Source organism: Podarcis liolepis (assembly GCF_965112155.1).
Source record: "Podarcis liolepis genome assembly, chromosome: 1".
Classification (NCBI taxonomy): domain Eukaryota; kingdom Metazoa; phylum Chordata; class Lepidosauria; order Squamata; family Lacertidae; genus Podarcis; species Podarcis liolepis.
The window spans coordinates 110,120,287-110,144,383 of record NC_139554.1 but is presented as its reverse complement, the minus strand read 5'-3'; the positions used below and the strand labels follow the sequence as shown (position 1 = coordinate 110,144,383).

Sequence of the window (24,097 nt, the reverse complement as noted above, 5' to 3'; positions counted from 1 at the left end):
TGGCCGCACCGGGCGCAACATGGGGGGGCGCGCTCGTACTTGCAGCTCTCTGCCCCCTGTTAAAATCCATGGGTTAGGGGGCGCAAATTACTTGCCTTGCCCCGGGTGCTGACAACCCACGCTACGCCACTGGCTCCCTCACAGACGTCACGGTTGTCATTGTCACTTGGGACAAGCGCTGTCTCATCCTCGTCCCCCAAGCTTCGCAGTGGCAGTGCTGGTGGGGAATTGAGACATTCCAGGATCCAACCAGAAGCTGGGATGGCAATAGTAATTCCAGGACTCTTTTGGCAAAATTGGGACACTTGAAGGGTATGCTAGAGTCCCTTTTCCCAGGAACCACTTCAGCCAGCATTCCACACATCATAGTCTTAGGTAAGAGGAAAGCCAACGCACCTTCTGCTCATGCTCAAGAAAGAAGACAAAATGGCGGACTGGCAACAGAAAGTGGGACCCACAGGTGAGTCCACCATTTCCCCCTTTGCCTACAGTTTGCTTAACCTCTGTGCTGAAGATTTTCCCTCGGCAGTACAGTTATTGTGGGATTTCCACTCTCCATTCTTTTCTGTAATCAAATAAAACAAATAACTTTGCGGTTCATGTGAATAATCGGAAGACCCGAATGCATGGAGGCAATCTCCCTGGGTCATTTGCAAAGCAAATTAGCTGGGATGTAGAAGAAAGATAAAGGGCTTCAGTCTTCATGGTGGCTCATATGACATATTTCATGAAAAAATAACCTTGACTTGGCACGGCCAGATCTTATGTCTATAACAACAAGAATTACTTGAAAGAAACCATTATTGAGTCTACCCACACAGAAGGTTTAAATGCGCAATTTGTTGGCAGAGGAAAGGCCAGCTAAAGCCGGTTGGGAAATGCCAGCGGTGCTACAAATCAATACAGCTGACTTCCTTGATTTATGGGGTGTGTGCATTTGTGTCAAGTGTCTGGTGCAGCATCTGAATATAGCTTATTTAATTACTCTACTTGACCTGTCTGGAAACAAACAAACAAATACTGAGTAAAAGTCTGTACAAAATCCCTGATGCAGAACTATCCTGAAATGTGTTCCTTCTGTAATTTCAAACCATCACTATCTGTTCCCGCTGAAGCTGTTTCGGTGGATTTTAAAGTTTTGATCCTATGACTCGGCAGAAAAGAATGGAATTTGCTGCCAAGGAGTGTGGTGGAGTCTCCTGCTTTGGAGGTCTTTAAGCAGAGGCTTGACAACCATATGTCAGGAGTGCTCTGATGGTGTTTCCTGCTTGGCAGGGGGTTGGACTCGATGGCCCTTGTGGTCTATTCCAACTCTATGATTCTATGATTCTAAATCTTTCATTTAACATTTTCTGTTGTAGCATGCATTCCTTTATGCAGGAAGTGCCAGGAGTCCGTTTGGGGGAGTTCTAAGTAAAATATAAAACTGTAAACATGTAAAACTTCTAAGTAAAACTGTGCTGATTGACCTATATGCAAGAAACTGACAAAGGAATCCCATGCATGTCTATTAAGAAGTACTCTCAGGTAACTCTTTGTATAGCAGAAGTGTGGAAGCTTTTTCATCCTGAAGGTTGCATTCCCTTCTGGGCAAATTTATGGCAACCAGATATCTTTGGACCTCAGAGCAGGCACACCAACGCTAGGGGGCAGAGGTGTCGTCATTCCCCTCAATATAGCCCCAATATTGAGTGTGAGTAGATAAATAGGTACTGCTGTGGCGGGAAGGTAAACATGCACTCTGGTTTCCATCACGGTGTCCCGTTGCACCAGAAGCAGTTTAGTCATGCTGGCCACATGACCCGGAAAGCTGTCTGTGGACAAACGCCAGCTCCCTTGGCCTAAAAGCGAGATGAGCGCTGCATCCCGTAGTCACCTTTGACTGGACTTAACCATCCAGGTGTCATTTACCTATTGCCTTTACCTATTGATGGGGCAGAGGAGGCCGAACTGCCAAGCCGAGCGTGGCACAGCACCAAAGGCAGACTCCTCGTGAGCGTGCATGGCCTTTCAAGCTGCATGGCATTGGGCAAGGCCTCTTCCCGACAGTGCGCCTCCTCCTGATGACACGCATGCAATGTTACAAGAGTGCGCAACATCACACGCACGACGCACCCCTGGGCCCCCCAAGGCAGCGCCTCTGCCTGAGACCCAAAAGTGGATGGAGCACGGAATATAAATTTTACCATATACGGTAAGATAGTTTCTACACCCATGCACACACACACATAGAAGACAACTCCTAGGGGCCAAGGTCCCTTCGGCTCCTCCCAATAAAATATTTGAAGGGTTTATTGTCTGCCCCCTAGTTGATGGGCATTGCCATTCAAATGGTGTTTGTGCACTGCGTCCTGTGATCGATTATGCGGGGTGGGGCTTAACTGCCCCCTCCAATATTTTACTCCTGCGTATACCCCTGCGTATACATCTCTCTGTCCTCCTTCTAGACAAGGAAGAGGCATCATCAGGGGTTAGCAACACATTCCAGGCAGGGAAAGCCACTCAGAAGGTGTGAAGCTGGGCATGTGAGAGGGAAGGGGTCATGGCGTAGATAGATTCCTGAGGGCCACATAGAGAGGCCTGGAAGCTCCCCCCCCCTTTCCTGATATACAGGATGACACCCTTAAAGTGAACGTAAATGCCTGAGGTAGCAGTAACTACACTAGCAGAATGCAAACCGAAAACTAAAACACACACGCCTGTGTTAGCATCAAAGGTCGGTATAGAATTGCAATTGCCACTGTGAACCTAATGCTGTCAGTATGAATGAATGGCCAGGATACAATACTGGCTGACTGGGCCATTTTCAAGATATCCTCCTGCATGAATTAAAGCACCTGCCATATTCAGGTCATTCTGGTCCTGCCAGCCTTCAGCTCTGCCCTTTTTCTATCGATCACTTCTCCTACCTGGGCAGTTATCTTCCCACAATGGCCAACATTGATGCCGAAATCCAGCATCGCCTGAGCTCTGCGAGTGCGGCTTTCTCCCAGCTGAAGTGTAGAGTGTTTGAGGACATTCACTGGGAAACCAAAATGCTTGTTTACAAAGCTATTGTACTACCAACCTTACTGTATGCTTGCGAAACATGGACCAATTATAAACACCATCTCCAACTCCTCGAAAGATTCCATCAACAATGTCTCCAAAAAATCTTACACATCACTTGGGAAGACAGGCGAACTAATGCCAGCGTACTGGAAGAAGCAAAGATCACCAGTGTCGAATCAATAATTCTTCAACATCTTTTTTTTTTTTTAAATAATATTTATTACTTTTCCAACAATTTAAACACAACAACAAAAAAAGGCAATACAATACAATACAAAGACACTACATAACACTAACACATTAAACTAACAAAACAAAACAAAAACCGTTTAAAACACATGAAACAATTTCAATATCTTATCTTTCATTCACTTATTTCAACGACCTCCTCACACCTCCCTTTTTGTATTCCACTTCTGTTAATTGTTTCAGCAATTCCTTTCCATTTTCCTCTGTTTTCTATCCTATAATTATCTTGACACATTCTAACCTTATTTTTTCCTTTAATACTCTATTAATCTATTTATACTTAATTCCTTATAACATTTCTACTAAAGCCATATAACTTCATTCCAACATTTTTCTAACATTCATTAATTTTACAGTATTTCTGTAAATAGTCTTTAAACTTTTTCCAGTCTTCTTCCACCGACTCTTCTCCCTGGTCTCGGATTCTGCCAGTCATTTCCGCCAGTTCCATATAGTCCATCAACTTCATCTGCCATTCTTCCCGGGTGGGTAAATCTTGTGTCTTCCAATACTTCGTGATAACTATTCTTGCTGCTGTTGTTGCATACATTAAAAAGTTCTATCCTTCTTTGGCACCATTTGGCCGACCATGCCCAGAAGAAAGGCCTCTGGTTTCTTCAGGAAGGTATATTTAAATATCTTTTTCATTTCGTTATAAATCATCTCCCAGAATGTCTTAATCCTTGGGCATGTCCACCAAAGGTGAAAGAATGTACCCTGATTCTTCAACATCAACTTCGTTGGACTGGTCATGTTGTGCCAATGCCTGATGATCGTCTTCCAAAGCAACTGCTCTATTCCGAACTTAAAAACGGAAAGCGTAATGCTGGTGGTCAACAAAAGGTTTAAAGACTCCCAAGGCAAATCTAAAAAAATGTAGTATAAAGATTGTGCTCTCTTCTTTTGCCACGGTACAGGCTATGAAGCGGGCAAGTGCAACCCGCTTGTAGGACTTCTTCTTCTTTGGCAACCACTCGTAGCCAAGTAAGATTGTCTTCCATGAACATGGTCTTAACAGTGAGTCCGTAAGTGACTGTGGAGGCCAGTTCTGGATCCACAGGTCCTTCCACAGTGGGGACATTGGTTTCCGGGCGGGAGTTGATCATTGTGAGGGCTTGCCAAGCGTTCCTTCCTCTTAGCACGTTTCTCCCTTTCGTCCTGACTTTGAGTGTCTTCAAAGCCCATGACACCTTTGGTAAAGGCTGTTCTCCAACTGGAATGCTTGCAGGCCAGTGTTGCCCAATTGTTGGTATTTGCAGAAATGTTTCTTGTAGTTGTTTCACAGCTGAGCGCTAGGGGGCGCCAATAAACATGAGAATGAGTTCTCAAGATGTCTGCCTAAAAAACCTACCCTAATTTAACCTGATAGGTCTTGTCTTCTGGATTCATGAAATTAGCAGGATTTATGAACGAAACGGTTTGCACAAGGATCATAATTCATATGTGGAAGTACTACGGGTAAGAGGAAAATCCAATTTTTGAAAACCCCTTGCTATGTAAATTTTCTTCCCTCCATCCCCCAAAGTTTTTATGAAAGTTTTCACAATACTACAGTAAAATACCGTATTTTTTGCTCTATAAGACTCACTTTTTCCCTCCTAAAAAGTAAGGGGAAATGTGTGTGCATCTTATGGAGCGAATGCAGGCTGCGCAGCTATCCCAGAAGCCAGAACAGCAAGAGGGATTGCTGCTTTCACTGCACAGCAATCCCTCTTGCTGTTCTGGCTTCTGAGATTCAGAATATTTTTTTTCTTGTTTTCCTCCTCCAAAAACTAGGTGCGTCTTGTGGTCTGGTGCGTCTTATAGAGCGAAAAATACGGTAATATCTAGAACAAATAAAATCAAAAAGACAAAACGGAAAGGAAAGAGAGAAGAACAAGAAAAGATAAAGAGTAAAAAGAAGAAAAGAGGAATCAGAGAGCTAAAGAACATTAAGAATAAGAGCAATAATAATAACAACAATAAAGCTGTGTAAATTGTCAAGGATTTTTGATTCCATGCAATTGGCAATATAGCTTATTAATAACAGAGGATTTTGTACACATTATTGTGGCAATGTAGCTGACATGTCCTTCATGCTCCTTTTTTCAAACAAAAGCTGAAATATACCAAATGATCATTGTTTATTGCTCTTGCCAGTGGTTCCCAAACCCCATGAGCCACCTGAAAATTGCTGAGGGTCTTGGCAGACCCCTTAATTATTTTTCTGCCTGTTGTAGCAATTGTATTGAGCTGCCCTCGATGCTGGATGACTTTAAAAAGTATTCTTATTTCTTTTATAGTCTTTTCATAATTGCATTCTAATTGTGATACAATAAAATACAATACAGTGGTACCTCGGGTTACAGACGCTTCAGGTTACGTGTTTTTGGGTTGCGCACCGCGCCAAACCCGGAAGTACCGGAACGGGTTACTTCTGGGTTCCAGCGCATGCACAGAGGCACTAAATCGCGCTTTGCGCATGCGCAGACGCAGCACTGCGGGTTGCGAATCCTGCGGGTTGTGAATGTGCCTCCCGCACGGATCACATTCGCAACCCGAGGTTCCACTGTATAAGAAATAAAAAAGCCACACACCCCAATTAAAATTCAATATTGATATTTAATGCAGACATGCTACGGACGACTCAGATGAAGTTCATGGACCATTGGTAGTTCACAGACTACAGTTTGGTAACCCCTGATTGATACCATGTGGTACCATTCAGAAGTTCTACTGGCAGGCAAAAAAGATATTGTGGGCACCTGAAAGGACCAGGATGGCACAGACAGATGTATGCATTGCTGAGCTATAAGGCAGCGTTCTGTGTTCCTGGCACGAGGGCCCAGGTTTAATCCTCAGCATAGCATTGCAGAACCTCCTAAGTTTTCCTATTTTCCAGGGACATCCCTGATTTGAAGAAGCCATCCTGGTTTCTGATTTGATCCAGGAACGTCCCACTTTTCCTTTGAATGTCCCTATGACAGCAATCCTCTATAGGGAAGTCCCCCCCCCCCCACAATCCCATTTCTATTGGTTTTAACATGCTTCTATGCTTCTGTTTTACTGGTTCTGCATTGTTCTATTCAAATTGTTTATTATCTTTTTACATTGTACACAGTGCAGAGATTCTTTAAAATTATCAAGTGGCTTATAAATGGTTTTAAACAAACTACACGAGCAAAGATTCACATTGGCTGATCCTGCAGCAAAAAGCTTACTAGACCCAGCAGACAGATTTTAACTAGAATATAATTTTTCAAACTCTAGGGATTGTAAGACGTTTATTTGGGATGTAGGGTGTGTGTTGGGATTCTCAGAGATAAATTATTTTATTTTATTTTTATAGCTATGTAGTAAAACAGGTACAGGAGCCCCGAAGGGCAAAAAGTTGGCAACCCCAGGAAGGAGCCAACCGTGATTTCTCTTCTGTGTCTCCATCTTCCCCTCAGCCTCCTTCTCCTGAGGCTTTTCTCTCCTTCCCCACTCCCCCTAATAACTGCTTCTGCTCCTTCAGGCACCATGTCCTTTTGTGACATCAGAGGCAGCCTGTTGCTAATGGCAACAGCTGAGAGGCATCATCACAACCTCCCTAGGCCTGACCATTGTGGGGGCATCTTAGGAGCGAACTGTTTACCATTAAAAAATATGTACCATCCGCCCTTCATGTATACTAATATCGGGGTGGGGTGGCAGTTTCACACCACAAATGAAGGTATTTGCCCTTCCATTATCAGTCTTTGAGAAAAGAAGATAGAATAGACACTACTGCTAGATGTAGGTGGTGGTGGGGGAATAGAAGTATAAGATGGTTTGCACTTAAGACCTGCAAGTTCTGCTCATTGCTTTCACAGGGGGTGGCCGTGTTTTGAGAAAGCCTTGCTGGCTTCAGGCTGCCCTATGTTCCCTCTTCACTGCTTTCAAGCACATTCCTGGCTTCAGAGATCCCCGGGAGAAGAAAATGACAGATGTGACAAGAGGGATGGCTACCATCCCTCAACATCACCCAGAAGCACTTCCACTGGCTTCTGCCTGGCAACTTCATCTGCTAACTTCTACCCTTCGCCTTGCCCACTTTCAAAACCTCCTTTCCACAGACATAAGCTTACGCCAGCCAATATTCATGAAGAAGACGCATTCACTCACCTTTTGCTCTTCGTTCATTCACGGAAGTGCCCTGGCTTCGACCTACAAATAGCCGCAGGCTTCTGTCGATCAGCTTCCGAAGGTGAATTTCAACCAGCTCACATCAACAAACATCATTGCCCTGTTTCAGCCTCGCAACATCCAAATGAGAACTCCATTGGCTTCCACCCACCAACACCTGCCAGCTTCTCCTAGGTCTACCACTAGACATCATACAGCTTGAACCATGGATATCAGCTGCCTTCAAGCCACAATTCCACACTGCAAGTGAACTTGCCTTATTATTGCTCCGTAGCATCCTATAGCCAGATGATCATCTCTGTCCATCTGCCTATTCACCTCCTCCAGGTGGAAGAAGACGGAACATCACAGTTGTTGCTTGCTGTGTTCTGTTGGGGAAGAGGAAAAGGCCCACCTTCATATCCACTCAGCTGCCATGTACTTTTGTGATGTCACAGGTGGTCTGTAGCCAATGGCAACAGCTGGAGATGCTTCATTATAATCTCTGCAGGCCTCACAATTGTGGGTACACCTCAGCAGTGACTTACTTGTGTGCTTGTTTATTGTTAAAAATATTTGGAGACCAACCTTCATCTGTACTGATACTAGGGAGGGGCATATTATAAAACTGTTGCTGGGGACCTTTTTCGGTACAAGGGGAACATTTTCATGTAGGGAACCACCCACCCCCCTTCTGGGGCTGCATGCCAGTGACTAATGGGGGTCAGAGGCAGGTGGGAGTAGAGCAGCCAGGTGACTCATACCTTTGTAGCCTAGGCTCCATTCCAGCTATGCAAATCGAGAGGCTTCTATAGTCCCCCTGCCCATTTTTCAATCCACTAAATAAGAAGGATAATACAAGGAGTACAAGGAAATAAGGGACTGCAACTGGTGAGGGGAATAATCTGAAGCAGAATCCAGTGATCTGCTCTTGATTTGTGGACTAGAGGTTCCCCACCCCATAATAAAACCCAAGGGTTATATCCAACATGAGTTGTATTCAGAGTAGACCTACTGAATCAAAAGACTTAGTAAATCCAGTGATTTCAACAGGTCTCATTTCAATGAAGTATTTGGATATTGCTCCAATAATTAAAAACAAAGCCCCACTCCATACACACACACAGACAGACACACACGTACATATATTTTGCTTCATTTTTTTAAGTTTTGCACCTTATCTGTCATGGTATTATCCCAATCATAATTTCTTTTGTTTCTCCTTCCTGGAAGAGAAAGGATAAAATATTACAGTTTTCTCAGACTAAGACGATTAAGACTATAAAAGCTTATAAAATTTATCTAAGCTTTTATATCCTTAATTGTCCCCTGTTTGCTTATGAATTGTTATATGTGCTGAAATTAATCATGTCACCAATGTTTATTTTATCTTACTTGTTTAGACAATATTTTACACTGTGTATTTATCTGATTTCCATTATTGTATTAACATCGTAATACAAATTATAATTTAAATCAACAACAGAGCCAACCCAATTAAAACAACAAAACACTATGACAAATTAATTACATTTGATTAAACATTGATTACAAATTGGACCTCACATCTTTTTCTTCAGTGTTGCAGGTGGAAAGCTGTTGCCACAACAATGAGTCATGCCCACAATCGCTGATCACGATCAGAGTGTCTTCCTTTGATGACGTTTCCCAGCACAATTCACCTTTAAAGCCCTAAATGGCTTCAGCCCTGTATACCTGAAGGAGAATTTCCACCCCCACTCCAGCCTGGACACTGAAGTCCAGCTCCAAGGGCCTTCTGGAGGTTCCCTGATTGCAAGAAGTGGGGTTACAGGGAACCAGGCAGAGGGCCTTCTTGGTAGTGGCGCCCACCCTGAGGAATGCCCTCCCATCAGATGTCAAGGAAATAAACAACTATCTGACTTTTAGAAGACTTTGAAGGCAGCCCTGTATGGGGAAGTTTTTAATGTGTGATATTTTGCTGTGGTTTTTATAATTTGCTGGAAGCTGCCCAGAGTGGCTGGGGCAACACAGTCAGATGGGCGTCAAATAAATAATAAATTATTATTATTATTATGACCCCCGCAAACACATAGGGCTGTGGGTTGGGGCTTCAAGCAACTATACACCTTGTATCAGAACTCCAAAGTCTGTTCTTTTGCTTGGTTGTTCTTTGAGTAAGGTTATGAGGTGGCTTTTTTTCAAACGCTTGTCTTCAGAACATAAGAAGACCTCAATGGCCCATCAAGTCCAGCCTCCTGTTCTCACAGAAACTAACAAGATGCCATTGATAAAGCTGCAAGGAGGACATAGCACAACTGCACGCTCCTGTCCTGTGACTTCCCATAACTGGTATCCTGAACCACAGGGCCTCCAACAGTGGAGGTAAACCACAACCATGCTGGCAAGTAGCTGTTGTTGCCTTGTTCCCCCTGAAATACTATTTTAGTATTTATTTATTCTATTTATTAGACTTACATACCACCCTCTGTCATAAGATCTCAGGGCAGTTCATAAGATAAAAATGCAAGGTAAAAGCACAAATAAATAGTTAAAACAAAAGCAACAACAAAATCCCCCCCCCAAAAAAAATATTTAAAAGGCTGTAGGATATTAATCAGTCTAAGGCCAGTTTAAAGAGTTTGTGCCTGGTGCCTAAAAAGATATAATAAAGGTGCCAGGTGAACCTCCCTGGGGAGGGCATTCCACAAACAGGGAGCCACTGCAGAAAAGGCCCCGTTCTCGTATTGCCGCCCTCCAGACCTCACGGGAAGGAGGCACACAAAGAAGGGCCTCTGAAGGTAAGCTTTGCTTCTGCACATGACTGTGGCATGATGGGAAGCTTTGCTTCTGCACATGATGCTACACAAACTGTTCTAATACTAAGACATTCCTTCATCATCCCAGAATGTTCAGTTCATATTTCGTTCATGAAAACATTATACTCTGACCTGTTCTTAATGCATAGTTGACCACATTTATCGGAATGTAATTGTTTAAGTCTTGCTATATCAATCACTAGTTATAATTTAATTAGGAGGTTTTCATGCCTGTCTAGTTCTGTGCTCCCTTTCCCAGCCTTTAATCTATTGGTGATTAATGCCAATATGTAACCTTTGCTTTGTACTTGTGTTAACCAATCAGCAGTAAGCACATACGTGGCAATTGCTGTAATATTCAATAAAAGGGACTCCCCGAGACTTACTCGGGAGATGCCTCCCACATGACACTTGCTACTCGTCTGTCGGTTATTTCAACCCAACAGGCCTCAGATGATGAACACAGAGTCGGGGGTGGTTTATATGGGGAGAGGCAGTCCTTGAGGCCTTGTTGTTGATGGATAATAATAATAATAATAATAATAATAATAATAATAATAATAATTTATTTATACCCCGCCCATCTGGCTGGGTTTTCCCAGCCATTCTGGGCAGTTTCCAACAAAACACTAAAATACAATAACCTATTAAACATTAAAAGCTTCCCTAAACAGGGCTGCCTTCAGATGTCTTCTAAAAGCTTGGTAGTTATTTTTCTCTTTGACATCTGATGGGAGGGCGTTCCACAGGGTGGGTGCCACTACCGAGAAGGCCCTCTGCCTGGTTCCCTGTAACTTGGCTTTTCGTAGCGAGGGAAACTCCAGAAGGCCCTTGGCGCTGGACCTCAGCGGTACATTGAGTTGAATACAAGTAGAGGGCATACAGCAAAGGTGTGCTTTTATTTTATTTTTTTAAAACAGAACTGAATGCTAATGCTGCACAATACTACACTATGAAATTATTCATGCTGTAGCCTTGTTAAAACAAATGAGGTGCCCCCTGGCCAAATATACAGCCCGTTATTTTAATTGTTGTAAGCTGCTCTGAGTGATCTAAAATGCTCAGAGACGTGCGTGTGCAAATGTGCTCATACACAGGAGCTGTACCTGAATGAGTGACAAATCTTCTCAGCACGGGACATTAATCTTGACCGTGATATTATCTCAAGCCTGAAAAAACGCACCAATCATCACTCTCTTCCTTTCCTCACAGGGTGACAGAGATGACTTAACACCTGCATTTCCACACAATTTTTTAAAAAAACTTATCTGAGGAGTTGATGGCTTGTTCATACTCTAAAATAGGAGGGTGCCCTATTTGATCAGACATATTTAAAACAGTAGCGCACAGTGGTTTAAAAAAGAGAAGAGGCCGCCATGCAACCTTCTGTTAAGATCACTTAAAAACATTAATGAGCTGTGACTTAAGGATGCTGCTGCACTGAAATCAGTGGTATTTGGGTTGGTTTCAACTGGAGCAGAATTGCACCTGTGCAGTGTGAGCCTAAGTATACCTACTGACAAGTAAGCCCTACTTTGTGTAATGGGACTTGCTCCCTAGTCTTTGGTGTGTTACTTTTTCTCCCCCTTAACATCAAGGTACACATTTACTTTGTGTTTTCAGACATGTGCTGGGTTCTCCATCCATTATTGTGGTTGCCACCCTAGACGAACAAACAGAAACTTTTTGAGGGGTAACATATGGAAAGGCCTTTAGGTGCATGTTTCTCCAGACTATCAACACAATCTAGAAGCACCTTGAGTTGATTGTACAGTGGTGCCTCGCAAGACGAAAAGAATCCGTTCTGTGATTCTCTTCGTCTAGCGGTTTTTTCGTCTTGCGAAGCAAGCCCATTGATGGATTAGCGGATTAGCGCTATTAGCGGCTTATCAGATCAGCTGATAAGCGGCTTAGCGGCTTAGAAAAAGGGGGGGAGGGGAAAAAAACGCAGGAACTCGCAAGACATTTTCGTCTTGCGAAGCAAGCCCATAGGAAATTCGTTTTGCGAAGCACCTCCAAAACGGAAAACTCTTTCGTCTAGCGAGTTTTCCGTCTTGCGAGGCATTCGTCTTGCGGGGCACCACTGTACATACTGCAGCTGCTGCACCTACAAGGATTGTCTTAGTCACTTCAGTGAGGGGACATCTCTGCCCACACAATGGAAAGTGTGTGTTGCACTCTCCACAGCGAAGTAAGTTAGGTAGTTTTTTCAGGTGGGGCATCCCAATCAAGCAAACTGCTATGTTGAGAGGACATAATATCAAAACATTAACCCAACGGGGCAAATCCATCTATATTAGTGGGAGATAAATTATAAAAAACATCACTTATTTATGGCCTTCCGATTTAATATCCTACTTTGTGGTGCTGACTTCCCAGCCCTAATTACACAATATAATTTACTTCTTCCTATGCAAAGTCTGTTTGTCATATGATGTACAATGTACAGAGGACAGGAGTCGAATGCAAACAGTGTTCCTCCTTCTCTTTTCTAATTGCTGAACATATACCATTCTTTAATTGCTCCATATTTTCACTTCTTTCAAGCAATGAATTTGTGAAAGGAGATTAATATGTAAGCAGTCAGTGCGAACAGCATTTTTCCAGGCTTCCTTTCTCAATGGTAAAATTGGAAGGAGCAGAAGAAAGAGAATTTGAAGGTCGTATAAATCCTGCACGCCAAGCAGCCAAAAAGCCGTCCATAATTCTAGAATTATACAGAGCAGCAGGAAAAGCACAAAAAGACAGTTGCTTTATAAAATATACTCTAGGTCACTCATCTTATTTTTTAAACCATTCTGTGCTAGTATGTGTGGAAACTAGCCTACTGTACGAAGATAAAAACGGCATTAAATGCTTCTTTCACTTTTGATTTTGGTGCTGCTCTCCACAGCTGTTCGGCCTCCAAAAGACTTCTCAGAAGGGAATATGGCCCTCTAGATGAAAAAGATTCAATACCCCTGACATACATGGAACAGGAACAATGAAGCTATTACAGACGGCGAGATTAAAAGATAAAATGTTGTGGAAGTGGAGATAATCACGCATTAATCAATTACAAGAAAATATGTTGACGGTATATTACGAGGGCTCAAGATCTAGTAGAATCACACATCTAACTAACCATTGCCAATACCTTTGACTAATTTGTTTTGGCTAGCCTTCCTAACTCACAAGTGCCAGAAGTGTTTGATTACATTTTTTTAAAAAGTAAATAGATGAGTTAATAAATAATAAATAATGTTAATAAATAAATGGGACGCGGGTGGCGCTGTGGGTAAAACCTCAGTGCCTAGGACTTGCTGATCGTAAGGTCGGCGGTTCGGATCCCCGCAGCGGGGTGAGCTCCCGTCGTTCAGTCCCAGCTCCTGCCCACCTAGCAGTTCAAAAGCACCCCTAAGTGCAAGTAGATAAATAGGGACCGCTTTATAGCGGGAAGGTAAACGGTGTTTCCATGTGCGGCACTGGTGCTGGCTCACCAGTGCAGCTTCGTCACACTGGCCACGTGACCGGGAAAGTGTCTTCAGATGGCGCTGGCTCCCGGCCTCCCGCACAACTCTAGTGTCGGTCACAACTGGCCCTGTCGGGCAGGGGTACCTTTACCTTTACCTTTAATGTTAATAAATAATACATATTTATTAACATACTTACATTGATTTTCTATCTATACAATACCTTCCAAGCAGCTATATAACTTCCATTGCAAGTGGAAATCAACACCAAAAAGTACAATGAAGCAGGGAGAACAATCAAACCAAAGAGGGTCAAAATCAAGCTCATAGGCACATTGTAATTGTAGTGTGATGTTGTGTCTCTAAAGACAGATATAAATTCAGGAAGCCAAGCGAATGAATCCCAAAAGTTGCCACTGAAAAGCCCTTGTCCCGTGCATCCTATCCTTTGTCATATATCTCACCTGGCAGCTGAGACAAACCAGGAAATCTGAAGATCATGCTCATCTACTGTTCTATAGAGCCAGCATGTGTAGTGGTTATAGGAACTGGGAGACCAGGGTTCAAACCCCACTGCCTCTCAGCCTAACCTACCTCACAGGGCTGTTGTGGGGATTAAACGAAGAGGAAAAGAACCATGTACACCACTTCAAACTTCTTGGAGACAAAGGTGAGCTAGAAATACAGTAAAGCTAATTAATAAATAACAAACTGTGCCTTTTGGGTGCAGTTGGGATCTGTTCTGAATTTAATTTTGGACTGTCCCAAACACACACCTATCTACACACCTTAGAAACATTTCCAGGGGCCTTGTACAGATGCACATTTTTGTGAACAGCTGGAATTCTTGGAAAGAGAAAAGGAACTGCAAAGGGCAGCTTTCCTTCTGTCAAGGATTCTGCACTTTTAACAGCTGCATATCAGGCATCTATATTCCTGAACGGCAGCTGTCGAAGCACATTTGCAGCTGTCGGTTGTTTTGATGCCCTCACTCTGGTTTTTTTTTTTTTTTATGTCCTGTTTCTTAAAACTATTACCTCCACCCTGGAAAAAAATACCTCCAGTAATCCTGTCACCTGTTAATTTCTCCTCTGTGAAACACCATTCATTTAAAGCACATGGCTTTACCCAAAGAATCCTACAGAGCTACAGTTCCCAGCACCTGTAACAGACTGCAGTTCCCAGGATGCCTTGCGAAACCATGTGCTTTAAACATACGATTGTGGATGTGACCGCTGATGGTAAAGTCACAAACTAGTCATTGGCAAGGGGGAGAGGAGAGAAGAGAAGGAAGGCAACGCCAGTGCTACCATAGCATAAGCCATACAGGATGTGGGTGAGTATTGCCCAATTCAAACTAAGGAGGTTTTCAATGCCTGGAAACAGCAGCACAGAGGCAGAAAAAACAACCCTCCACCAATGTTTTCAGTACCTCAGTTGATGGCATGATAATTTCTTTAATCTTTAAGGACCCACAATAATACGCTGTTTTCGGACAGGGTTCTCTTTCCTGTGAAGAATTTTGCCTTGCTTATGGGCATCTCTTTTTTCTTTTCAAATCCTTGCCTATGTTATGAGAAAAAAACTGCTCCTTTTCCATTATGGGGTACCCAAGAGCCCATATAGAGTCCTTTTGTAGGTTCTCTATTGGTAGGAGAAAATAACAGAGACCAACCAGAGAATATTGAGAAGCAAAGCAGCTAGTAAGCCTGATCTTTATTAAAGCTGTTGCAACAGGGTGCTCCCCGCCACACACAGGAGGGGGGGAAAGACCCCGAGCCATGCACACAGGCCCTTATACAGTGGTACCTCGGGTTACAGACACTTCAGGTTACAGACTCTGCTAACCCAGAAATAGTACCTCGGGTTAAGAACTTTGCTTCAGGATGAGAACAGAAATCGTGCAACAGCAGCGGGAGGCCCCATTAACTAAAGTGGTGCTTCAGGTGAAGAACAGTTTCAGGTTAAAAACAGACCTCCAGAATGAATTAAGTTCTTAACCCAAGGTACCACTGTATAAGGGACGCGGGTGGCACTGTGGATTAAACCACAGAGCCTAGGACTTGCCGATCAGAAGGTCGGCGGTTCGAATCCCCGCAATGGGGTGAGCTCCCGTTGCTCGCTCCCTGCTCCTGCCAACCTAGCAGTTCAAAAGCACGTCAAAGTGCAAGTAGATAAATAGGTACCACTCCGGCGGGAAGGTAAACGGCGTTTCCATGTGCTGCTCTGGTTTGCCAGAAGTGGCTTAGTCATGCTGGCCACATGACCCGGAAGCTGTACGCTGGCTCCCTCAGCCAATAAAGCGAGATGAGCGCCGCAACCCCAGAGTCGGCCACAACTGGACCTAATGGTCCCTTTACCACTGTATACATTTTTAATTGCCCGCCCTGGAGTCTAAGACCACCCCCAGAAACATCATACATACCTCACAGAAGGGGTGTGGCCCACGACCACCCTCTTAATATATCAGAGAAGGGGCGGAAATCTGGGTGTGTTGTTCCTTCCTGTCTGCCAGGTTACCTGATTGGATTACCTGGGCATCCTGGCCACTCTTGTTATGATAACTACTCAATTCCTGAATCCAGGTCACAGTTCCACACTTTATTCATATCTTAAATGTGTCCTTAAGACAGGATTTGTGAAAGAGACAATGGGGAGATTTCCCTTTTCCTTCGACCTTGCAGAGAAATGTTTGAGGTCATTTTGGGAGAGAAAATGGTTTCAGGACTTTTCTGTGGGTTTCAGACATGGGCTTTACACATTTGTATGTGTTTGTTTGGTACATTTATGAACATCTATTTTATATATATAAGAACTTAAAATTATTATAACACCTACACAGCAATGTTTCAAGTAGCATCTGCTTCCATCTGCATCTGCACAGCAACAAATCTATTCCATTAACCTCTTTATGGCATGCACTCCATTTGATCAGTAATCAAGTTTTTATTATTATTATCGTTTGTTCTGATCTGTGCTGCCGTGGAGTCCGACATTATTTTGATGTAACCTTCAAAATCTGTCAGCAGCAAGCAAAATTAAAGCAGTTGCTCGTTCAGTATATGGAACGTATTACATTTTTTAAAAAAAAGTTCCAAAGGACATATAGCCCCATTTACAAAAGTGGGGACCATACCTTGGAAAACACACACATTCGAGCTTTCGGTAGCTTTGCGAAATGACAAAAGTAAGAAGACCGTATCGATAAGACTAGAAGTTCTGTGTTGTAGAGAAAAGCTAGAGAAAAGTTTTTTTTTTCAATTTAAGTATACAATAGGCAACCCTTGCAGAAATGTTAAGAGTTCAAAAACAATGGCTGCATTTCTACAGTTGTTGTCATCTCTTCATATAACTGGGGGGACAAAAAACACAATTTATCAAGTTTGTTTCAGGCTTTTAAATTTGCAATTTTGAAACCACTGCAGTAGCCTTGAATCATATGCGTATCTGTCAGAAGCTGAGAGAACTACGGGAGAAACCTAAGTTCCTTTGCTGTTTGTTCCACATGTCCAGCTACCTAAAATGTGTTGAAACGGAAGACTGTTGCCTTGATGTGTGTAAAACCCATTGCCTGCGCAGATCTGAAAAAGCAAATAAACAAACTGATGTAAAATGGAAAGACTTCCCTGTTACCTCACAGGAAACTGACTGATTCTCAACATCCCACATTTGCTCTCTTCATTCAGAGCTAGATTACAGCCACACTAATAGCTAGGCAGTGGTTTCTACATAAAATGCCGTTTCCCCTTAAAGTTTTTTTTTGGGGGGGGGGGTAAAGCACTTGCATTTGATTTTGTTTTTGAATGGGCATTTGGCATATCAAATATTTTCCTTAGTACTCTGAATGACTAGAAATGGTTTTGCCAGATCCACAGGGCAATCCTATGCATGTTTGCTCAGAATTAAACCCCACTGTGTTCAGTGGGGGCTACCCCTAAGTGTGCATGAGCCTAAAGTACCAATCCCATGTCCACTACGTCAGCCCTGCAGTGTAGGATCGCGAGGCACACCTTTTCCTGGGTTCAGAACTCGAGATGCAAAATGACTGGAGAAGACACGCCCTTGAAATTTCATGGGAGGCGTGCAATCCTTTCTATGCTTACCTGAGAGTAAGGTCCACTGAATTCACTGGGCCTTCCTTCCAACTGCACAGAGAGTCATAGAATCTTACAGTTGGAAGGGACCCCGGGGTCATCTAGTCCAACCCTCTGCAGGGCAGGAATCTCAGCTAAAGCATCCGTGACAGATGGCCATCCAACCTCTGCTTAAAAACCTCCAAGGAAGGAGAGTCCACCATCTCTCGTGGGAGTCTGTTCCACTGCTGAACAGTTCTTACTGTCAGAAAGTTCCCACCCTGAATGTTTAGTTGGAATCTCCTTTCTTGTAACTTGAAGCCATTGCCTCACCTGGAGTTCTACCGAGCAGAGCAGGAGAAAACAAGCATGCTCCCTCTTCCATGTCACAGCCCTTAAGTCGACATGCGTAGAATTGAGCCGTCAGAATATACAGCGGCACCTCTGGTTACAAACGGGATCCATTCCAGAGGCCTGGCCATATTCCGAAAACTTCGTAACCAGGGGTGCCTTTCTGCGCACACATGCGGTGCGATTGAGGTACCACTGTATATGACCACGTTATATGTGCAATTGTGTAACTGATTTCTATGCTAGGAATAAACAAAGGCAGATTAGTACTAAGCTCCTAGAACTCCACAGGCATCTTATATTTTATCAATATTTTTAAACAAAGTTATACTATTTTTTTAAATCACATTTTGATTCAGTTTTCTTTTTCATTCATTACATACATCTCATACCCATAACATTTTCTATTCCTTCCTCCCTCCCTCCCCTCCTAGGCTTCCCCCAAATTCCGCTTCTGGTTCGTTTCTCCTTTCACCCACCTTGCTACCTCCTAAAAGAAAAAATACTAATGGTATACTTATACAATAACATCTAACCTAAAAACATAAAAATGAAAATAAGTACACCATATTATTTCCCTATCTTCTACACATTTTATAATACTAATGATGTGAATGTTTATTTAAATCCTGCCATCAAGTCTATACTTTCTTTGTTTCTGCAGATATAATCTAAATGGTTCCCATTCTTTTTCAAAGTCACTGTTGTCTTTTTCTCGTAGTCTGTCAGTCAAAAGTTATACTATTTCATGTACAGACTTCATCGCCAAATGCAGGCATCTGCCACACAGCAGTATCTTGGTTGCTCGCGTCACTTACCCTCTGATCGGGAAAGCTTCTCCTCTGATCCTAAAGACATGGCATTTTGTTGATATTACTCAACCATGAAGACATATGGATAGCTCAGTTGGTTAGAGCATGGTGCTGGTAATGCTAAGGTTGCAAGTTTGATCCCTGTATGGGATGGCTGACTGTACATCTGCATCTATATTGTAAGAAGCGCTTTTCTTTATTGTTTCTCATTGCCAAGCCTGTGCCTTGGATTTGGCAACGTGTTCCTGTGTTGACCCTTGTACTTCCTGCAGTGTCTGCTTCTGTATGGTTCCTATTGCGTAAAAGAAATAATAATACTGTGATAGATTCTCATCTGTGAGCATGGGCTACAGCTCCTCCAGCATGCGAGCAGTGGGAAATTTTAAATTCAGGTGCGATAGCAGTAATTTTCCTGAAAATCTTTATTATAGTGTATTTAGCACAGCAATGTAATCCAAGACCTGCAAATAAATTAATTTAAATGAGAGCTGGGTGGGCTGAATGGAAAGAAGATGGAATTAATGGGTGACTATAGGCAGAAAAGGTAACTTACAAGAAAACGGAATTATTGGACTGGGGGATTTTTAGGGGAAAACGAACACAGTGTGATGTGAATCATCACTTCTTGAAAGTTACGAGTAGGAATGATTCACTCAAAAAGAAAATGAGATACACCTACTCTGTCACATGAACAATTTTAAACAGAACTGCCACAAACTATTAAGTTTCTGAATGTTAGCACCAATAAATTTAATGGGAAAAGGTATTGTCAGAAATGTACATTTGATTTAAAAAATGGCCCAAGTGCTGTTAACAACATTCCCAGACTTAAAAAAAAGGTATTTGCACTGTTTCTTATGAAAACAGTGACATACTGTGCAAGTTTGTGAGGCCTAGGTTTCAAACTCAGCATATACAGAGTACTGAGGCTTGTAGTATGGTTGACTGTAATATCAGTCTCAAATTTCTGCATAATGTTGGCACTGCACATCTTGCAAAATAAATGCACAATCACATACTAAATGCAAAATCTTCCTTCCATTTTATTGCTGTTCAACTGTGCAAACAATGGAGTTTGCTAACTAGGGGGTGCCCTGTGGGAAAACCCAACATTTATTGTGTATAAATACATTATGTTACGCATGTTAAAATGGTCCACACGAGCCTCCTCTGCTCCAGAAAGTAACCTTGTACAGAACTGTATAAAGTACACACAGGCATCTTTCACAAGTTAAATCACCAAACCACAGTGGGCAGGAACCAAGATGAAGCTTTTGTGCTTCGGTAACCTGAGAGGCAACAGTCACCCTGTAGTCCCTTTCTTGCAAACGTTTTGGATTTAAAACTCCCGGCTTTGATTATCCATATATAACAAGAAAGTTTTTATCCGCTCCTCTGCTACCCACATTGTGTGCTGCAGTACGTTTAAAGAAGTGTATTGAATGGTAAGCGATCTGAATTGAACAGATCAGGGCCGCATGGCAGGGAAAAACAAATGCTTGGTTGGCTCCCCAATTTTTGGAACCGGCGAAGAGTCACAAACCGCATAAAACCACTCCTCTCACCCATCGCCTTCCTATGCAGCAGAATGCAATGCCTGCTGACTCGGAAGTAATAATAGTAACAAAAAGAAACGAAAGAAAACCCCCTGCCCGCGGAGACCTGCTCATTCCCACAACGAGGCTGTGCACTTGCTTGAGAGGAAGTCCCTCCGAACTCACTGGGACTTGCTTCCGAGTAAGCATGCACAAGAAGAGGATCGGGCCCCTTAAACGTTATTATTGCACCCATCCTCTCGGCGGAGAGGAGGAGCGTCGTTTGCAAACCTCCTTCCCGGCAGGGCTGGTTTTACCCCTCTCTCTTTTCTTTTTGAGCAACTATCCCTCCTCAATATTATTTATGGTTTGTGCCAAGCGGATCAATTCCTGCTCTCGACTGCGTAGGGCTACTCCTGCTTCTAACGCGTGTAGCAGCAGCAGCAGCAGCACAGCCTCCGCCCCCTCGGTGCGCTCCCTCCCCCACCGCGCGGCTGGCTGGCTGGCAGGAAGGATGGGAAAGAGGGAGGGAGTGGATGAGCGAGCTGCGGATGAGGGTTAAAGGTGCTGCTGGCAGGGAAGTTTGAAGGAGGTCGCCGCCGCTTGTGCGCTCCGGCAGCATCATGGCGGAGCAGAGCGACTCGCCCGTTCACGTCCAGCAGCAGCAGCAGCAGGAGCAGCCCCAGCAACAGCCGTCGCCGCAGCCGTCGCCGCCGCCGCAGCAGCCGCCGCCCCAGCCCCAGGTTCAACAGACCCAGCCGGCGCCCGCTGCGCCGCCCCCGACCCCCGCGCCGCCGGCCGTCGGCTGGCCCATTTGCCGGGACGCCTACGAGCTGCAGGAGGTGATCGGTCAGTGGCGCGTGTAGCAGGGAGCGGCGGCTCAAGGGGAGGCGGGTGGGTGTCTGGGATGCCTCGTCAGCCGGCTTTGGGGCCTACCGGCTTTTTTTCCCCTCTGAGCTTCCCCAGCCCAGAGGCTCTCATTGCGGCGGATGCGCCCGGCACTGCAGTGCCCGATGCTGCAAACTTGACTTCCTCCTGCTTCAGGCACCGGCTTTTTGCACAGCGCCGCTTTCATCTCGCTTCCTCTTGTTGCAACGTTCCGTGATCCGGGGGAGGAGAACGGAGCCCGGCTCGTTCTAGAACACTTAGGGCCGGCTCCCCTGCCTGCCTTCATTGAGGGGTGGGGCATCAGCACCCCCCCTCTTTGCTCTCTCGATTTCTCTCCCCCACCCCCACCTCGCCTCCCCGGAGTTTTCCCTTAAGCATTGCGGCTTCTGCCGGCCTCCTAAGCTGCCATGGCACTTCTTGCCTTTCTGACTCCCAACTTTCTCTCTCTCCTGTTAGTGGGGAGATGTAAGTCCGCCCCGGCCTCCCTGAATCTCTCTTGTCCACCTCCCCCACGCCCCCACCCTCCAACTCTTTCTCCAGGTGCAGCGTCACTCTTGCATCCAGAAACGTCACGTCTATCAGTTTTAGATGACAGTTTTCTGCACATTGCCCTGGCTTCAGTTACTGCTCTCCTTTCTCTCCCCTCCGTACCATCCGTGCCCCACCCCTTTAACATATTCTTCACTCTTTAAGTAGGTTTCTTTTGCAATGGCATAGCTATTGCTTTAAGTTTTTTTTAATGCCAGTGCCCATCTTTCTACCTTCCCCAGTTTAATAATCTGCTCGTTTGGTGTTGTTAGCACCATGTAGGTTGGGTCTATTTCTTGTTTCTTTCACGTTCCCCGAGAAGTTAATTAAATAAGCCTGAGGGGAGACTTGGATGCTATTCGCTGGGCATTGGTTTGCAAGTCTGGTTTATAGAGAGAGATAACACGGCTAAAGCCTGCAAATGCAACAAAACTCCAAATCCAGGAGTGTCATTGCTTTGTGAGCTAGGCCGCATCCAGCAGTGGGGTAGGGCTGCCTCCAGTATCTCTTGCAGTTGTTTTTAATATTGATGGCCTCAGAACTTCTGAAATGGGCATTTAAAGAAAAGAAGAGAGCAGACTCTCCTTTGGGACGTTTTGGCACCCCTCTTGTACTTGTCGAGATGTGCGTCTGTATTGCATGTGGTCCCTGAAGCCTCCTAAGGACTGCTAACAAGAGAAACCGTATCCTTTTGTCCTTTGGATTTTTTAGTCTTTTTGTCCTGCTGCCTGTCATCCTACTTCTTTCTTGGCCTTCTCACAGCCATGGCACTGAAATAGCTGAAGGATGCTGCTGTGCAAGCAAGGTGCCTAAGCTCTCCTCTTTTCTGCTTCTGGAGCAGGGTGGTATTCTGCATCAGCTCCACTTGTGGATTGCCAGCATCCTCATCGTCCAGGGGGAAGAATACCAGCAAAAGCACCTTGTAAAACTGTTTGCCCACTTAACATTCTTCATCAAGATTTTGGAGACACTTAACAGAGTCGCACTGGACTCAGCAGGGCTTACTTCTGAGTAGAGATATAGGACCGTACTTTTCTGTTAACTATATGTTCCAACATTTATTGCACCAGTTTAAGTGGTTAGTTTTTTAAAGATCAGCTCATTGACAGAGAACATTGCAGGGAGAGTAAAATAATATCTTTATTGGGGCCAGTTGATGTTCATTATGTGGCTTCTGCTCAACTTTTCCTCGGAGAGGGATTTATTTTAAAAAGCAAATTAAAATGATAATTTTTTTCTGGGTGATGGTCTGCCTTGGTTTCTGTCCGGTTAGCCTTAGAGACCTTGTGTTGACACAACTTACATTGCAAATGGACACTCTGCTTTTGGAAATAGCTCAGTTGGTAGAGCATGAGACTCTTAATCTCAGGGTTGTGGGTTCGAGCCCCACATTGGGCAAAATGATTCCTGCATTGCAGGGGGTTGGACTAAATGATCCTCATGGTCCCTTGAAACTCTGCAATTCTGTAAATTTGTGAAATGTAAGAGCCAGCCATGTCTGGCCATGTTCTTCAGAGACTGCTGCATCATGGTAGGAGTTAAACAAGCCTCTGCAAGAAATCAGTGAATCACTTTCTTAGAGTGGTAGCCTAAGTGTATTTATTTGGAAGTAAGTTCTATTGAATTCCGTGGTAGTTGTTCCCAGTCCTATGTGCTTCGTAAATGAAGCTGTAATTTGTCACTTGTCCTCCTTTCCAAAATGCTTAATAAACTTTTTATTAAGTAAGCTAAGCAGGATAAAATTCCATTGACTTTTAAATGAATTGCAGACTGTCTTTATTTAAATCAAGGTGACTTCTTTCTCCAAGAAAACAAAATCTGAATTAAATAGGAAACTTTAGAAAATCAGTGAACAAGCATGCACATTCCTTGGCTGCCACAACAGTTAAAACATACTGGTTTGTAACAAAAATCTGGCTTTGTTCAGTTTAGGCACATGCTCTCTTGCCACATAGCCCACACACTTTTTGTGGTATAAAACTTACTAGGGAGTTGTGAAATGAAGGATTTCTGTTTTGTGCTGCCATCTTAATTCTAAGCAAGATTTGTTTACTAGGAAGTGAGCACCATTGAACACATGGATAGGACTGTACTTTAAGTGCCCCATGCTTTCTAGGTATAAGATCTGGTAGTGGACTAGAGACATCAAATGGCCATACTGTTTGGAGAACAGCCTAAAGATTCATAGTTTGCACAATAACAAATACAGTACAAAAAGTTGGGTTACCAAGAGAA

The 24,097-nt window shown here is 43.8% G+C and overlaps 1 protein-coding gene and 1 long non-coding RNA gene across 6 annotated transcripts in view; one reads left to right on the top strand and one right to left on the bottom strand.

Annotated features, from left to right (window-relative positions):
- LOC310704407 overlaps positions 1-24,097 on the bottom strand; it is a 240,074-nt gene that overhangs the window by 3,950 nt on the left and 212,027 nt on the right. Inside the window, exon 1 of one of the 2 annotated variants that reach the window (XR_014524772.1) lies at positions 17,935-17,949. The exons of the other annotated variant lie outside the window; for it this stretch is intronic. This is a non-coding gene — a long non-coding RNA (uncharacterized lncRNA). Of the gene's footprint in view, positions 1-17,934; positions 17,950-24,097 lie in introns of those variants that run through there. 2 annotated transcript variants of the gene reach the window in all.
- The window catches only part of STK39 (serine/threonine kinase 39), a 112,092-nt gene continuing 102,917 nt past the window's right edge, over positions 14,923-24,097 (top strand). Inside the window, exon 1 of one of the 4 annotated variants that reach the window (XM_083496691.1) lies at positions 14,923-15,011. Coding sequence is in view for 2 of the 4 variants with exons in the window: in XM_083496688.1 (XP_083352814.1) it covers positions 21,070-21,295 (226 nt within the window). In the remaining 2 variants the exon portion in view is untranslated. Of the gene's footprint in view, positions 15,012-20,565; positions 21,296-21,726; positions 21,800-24,097 lie in introns of those variants that run through there. The other 3 variants (XM_083496688.1, XM_083496692.1, XM_083496689.1) reach the window with 3 other exon arrangements.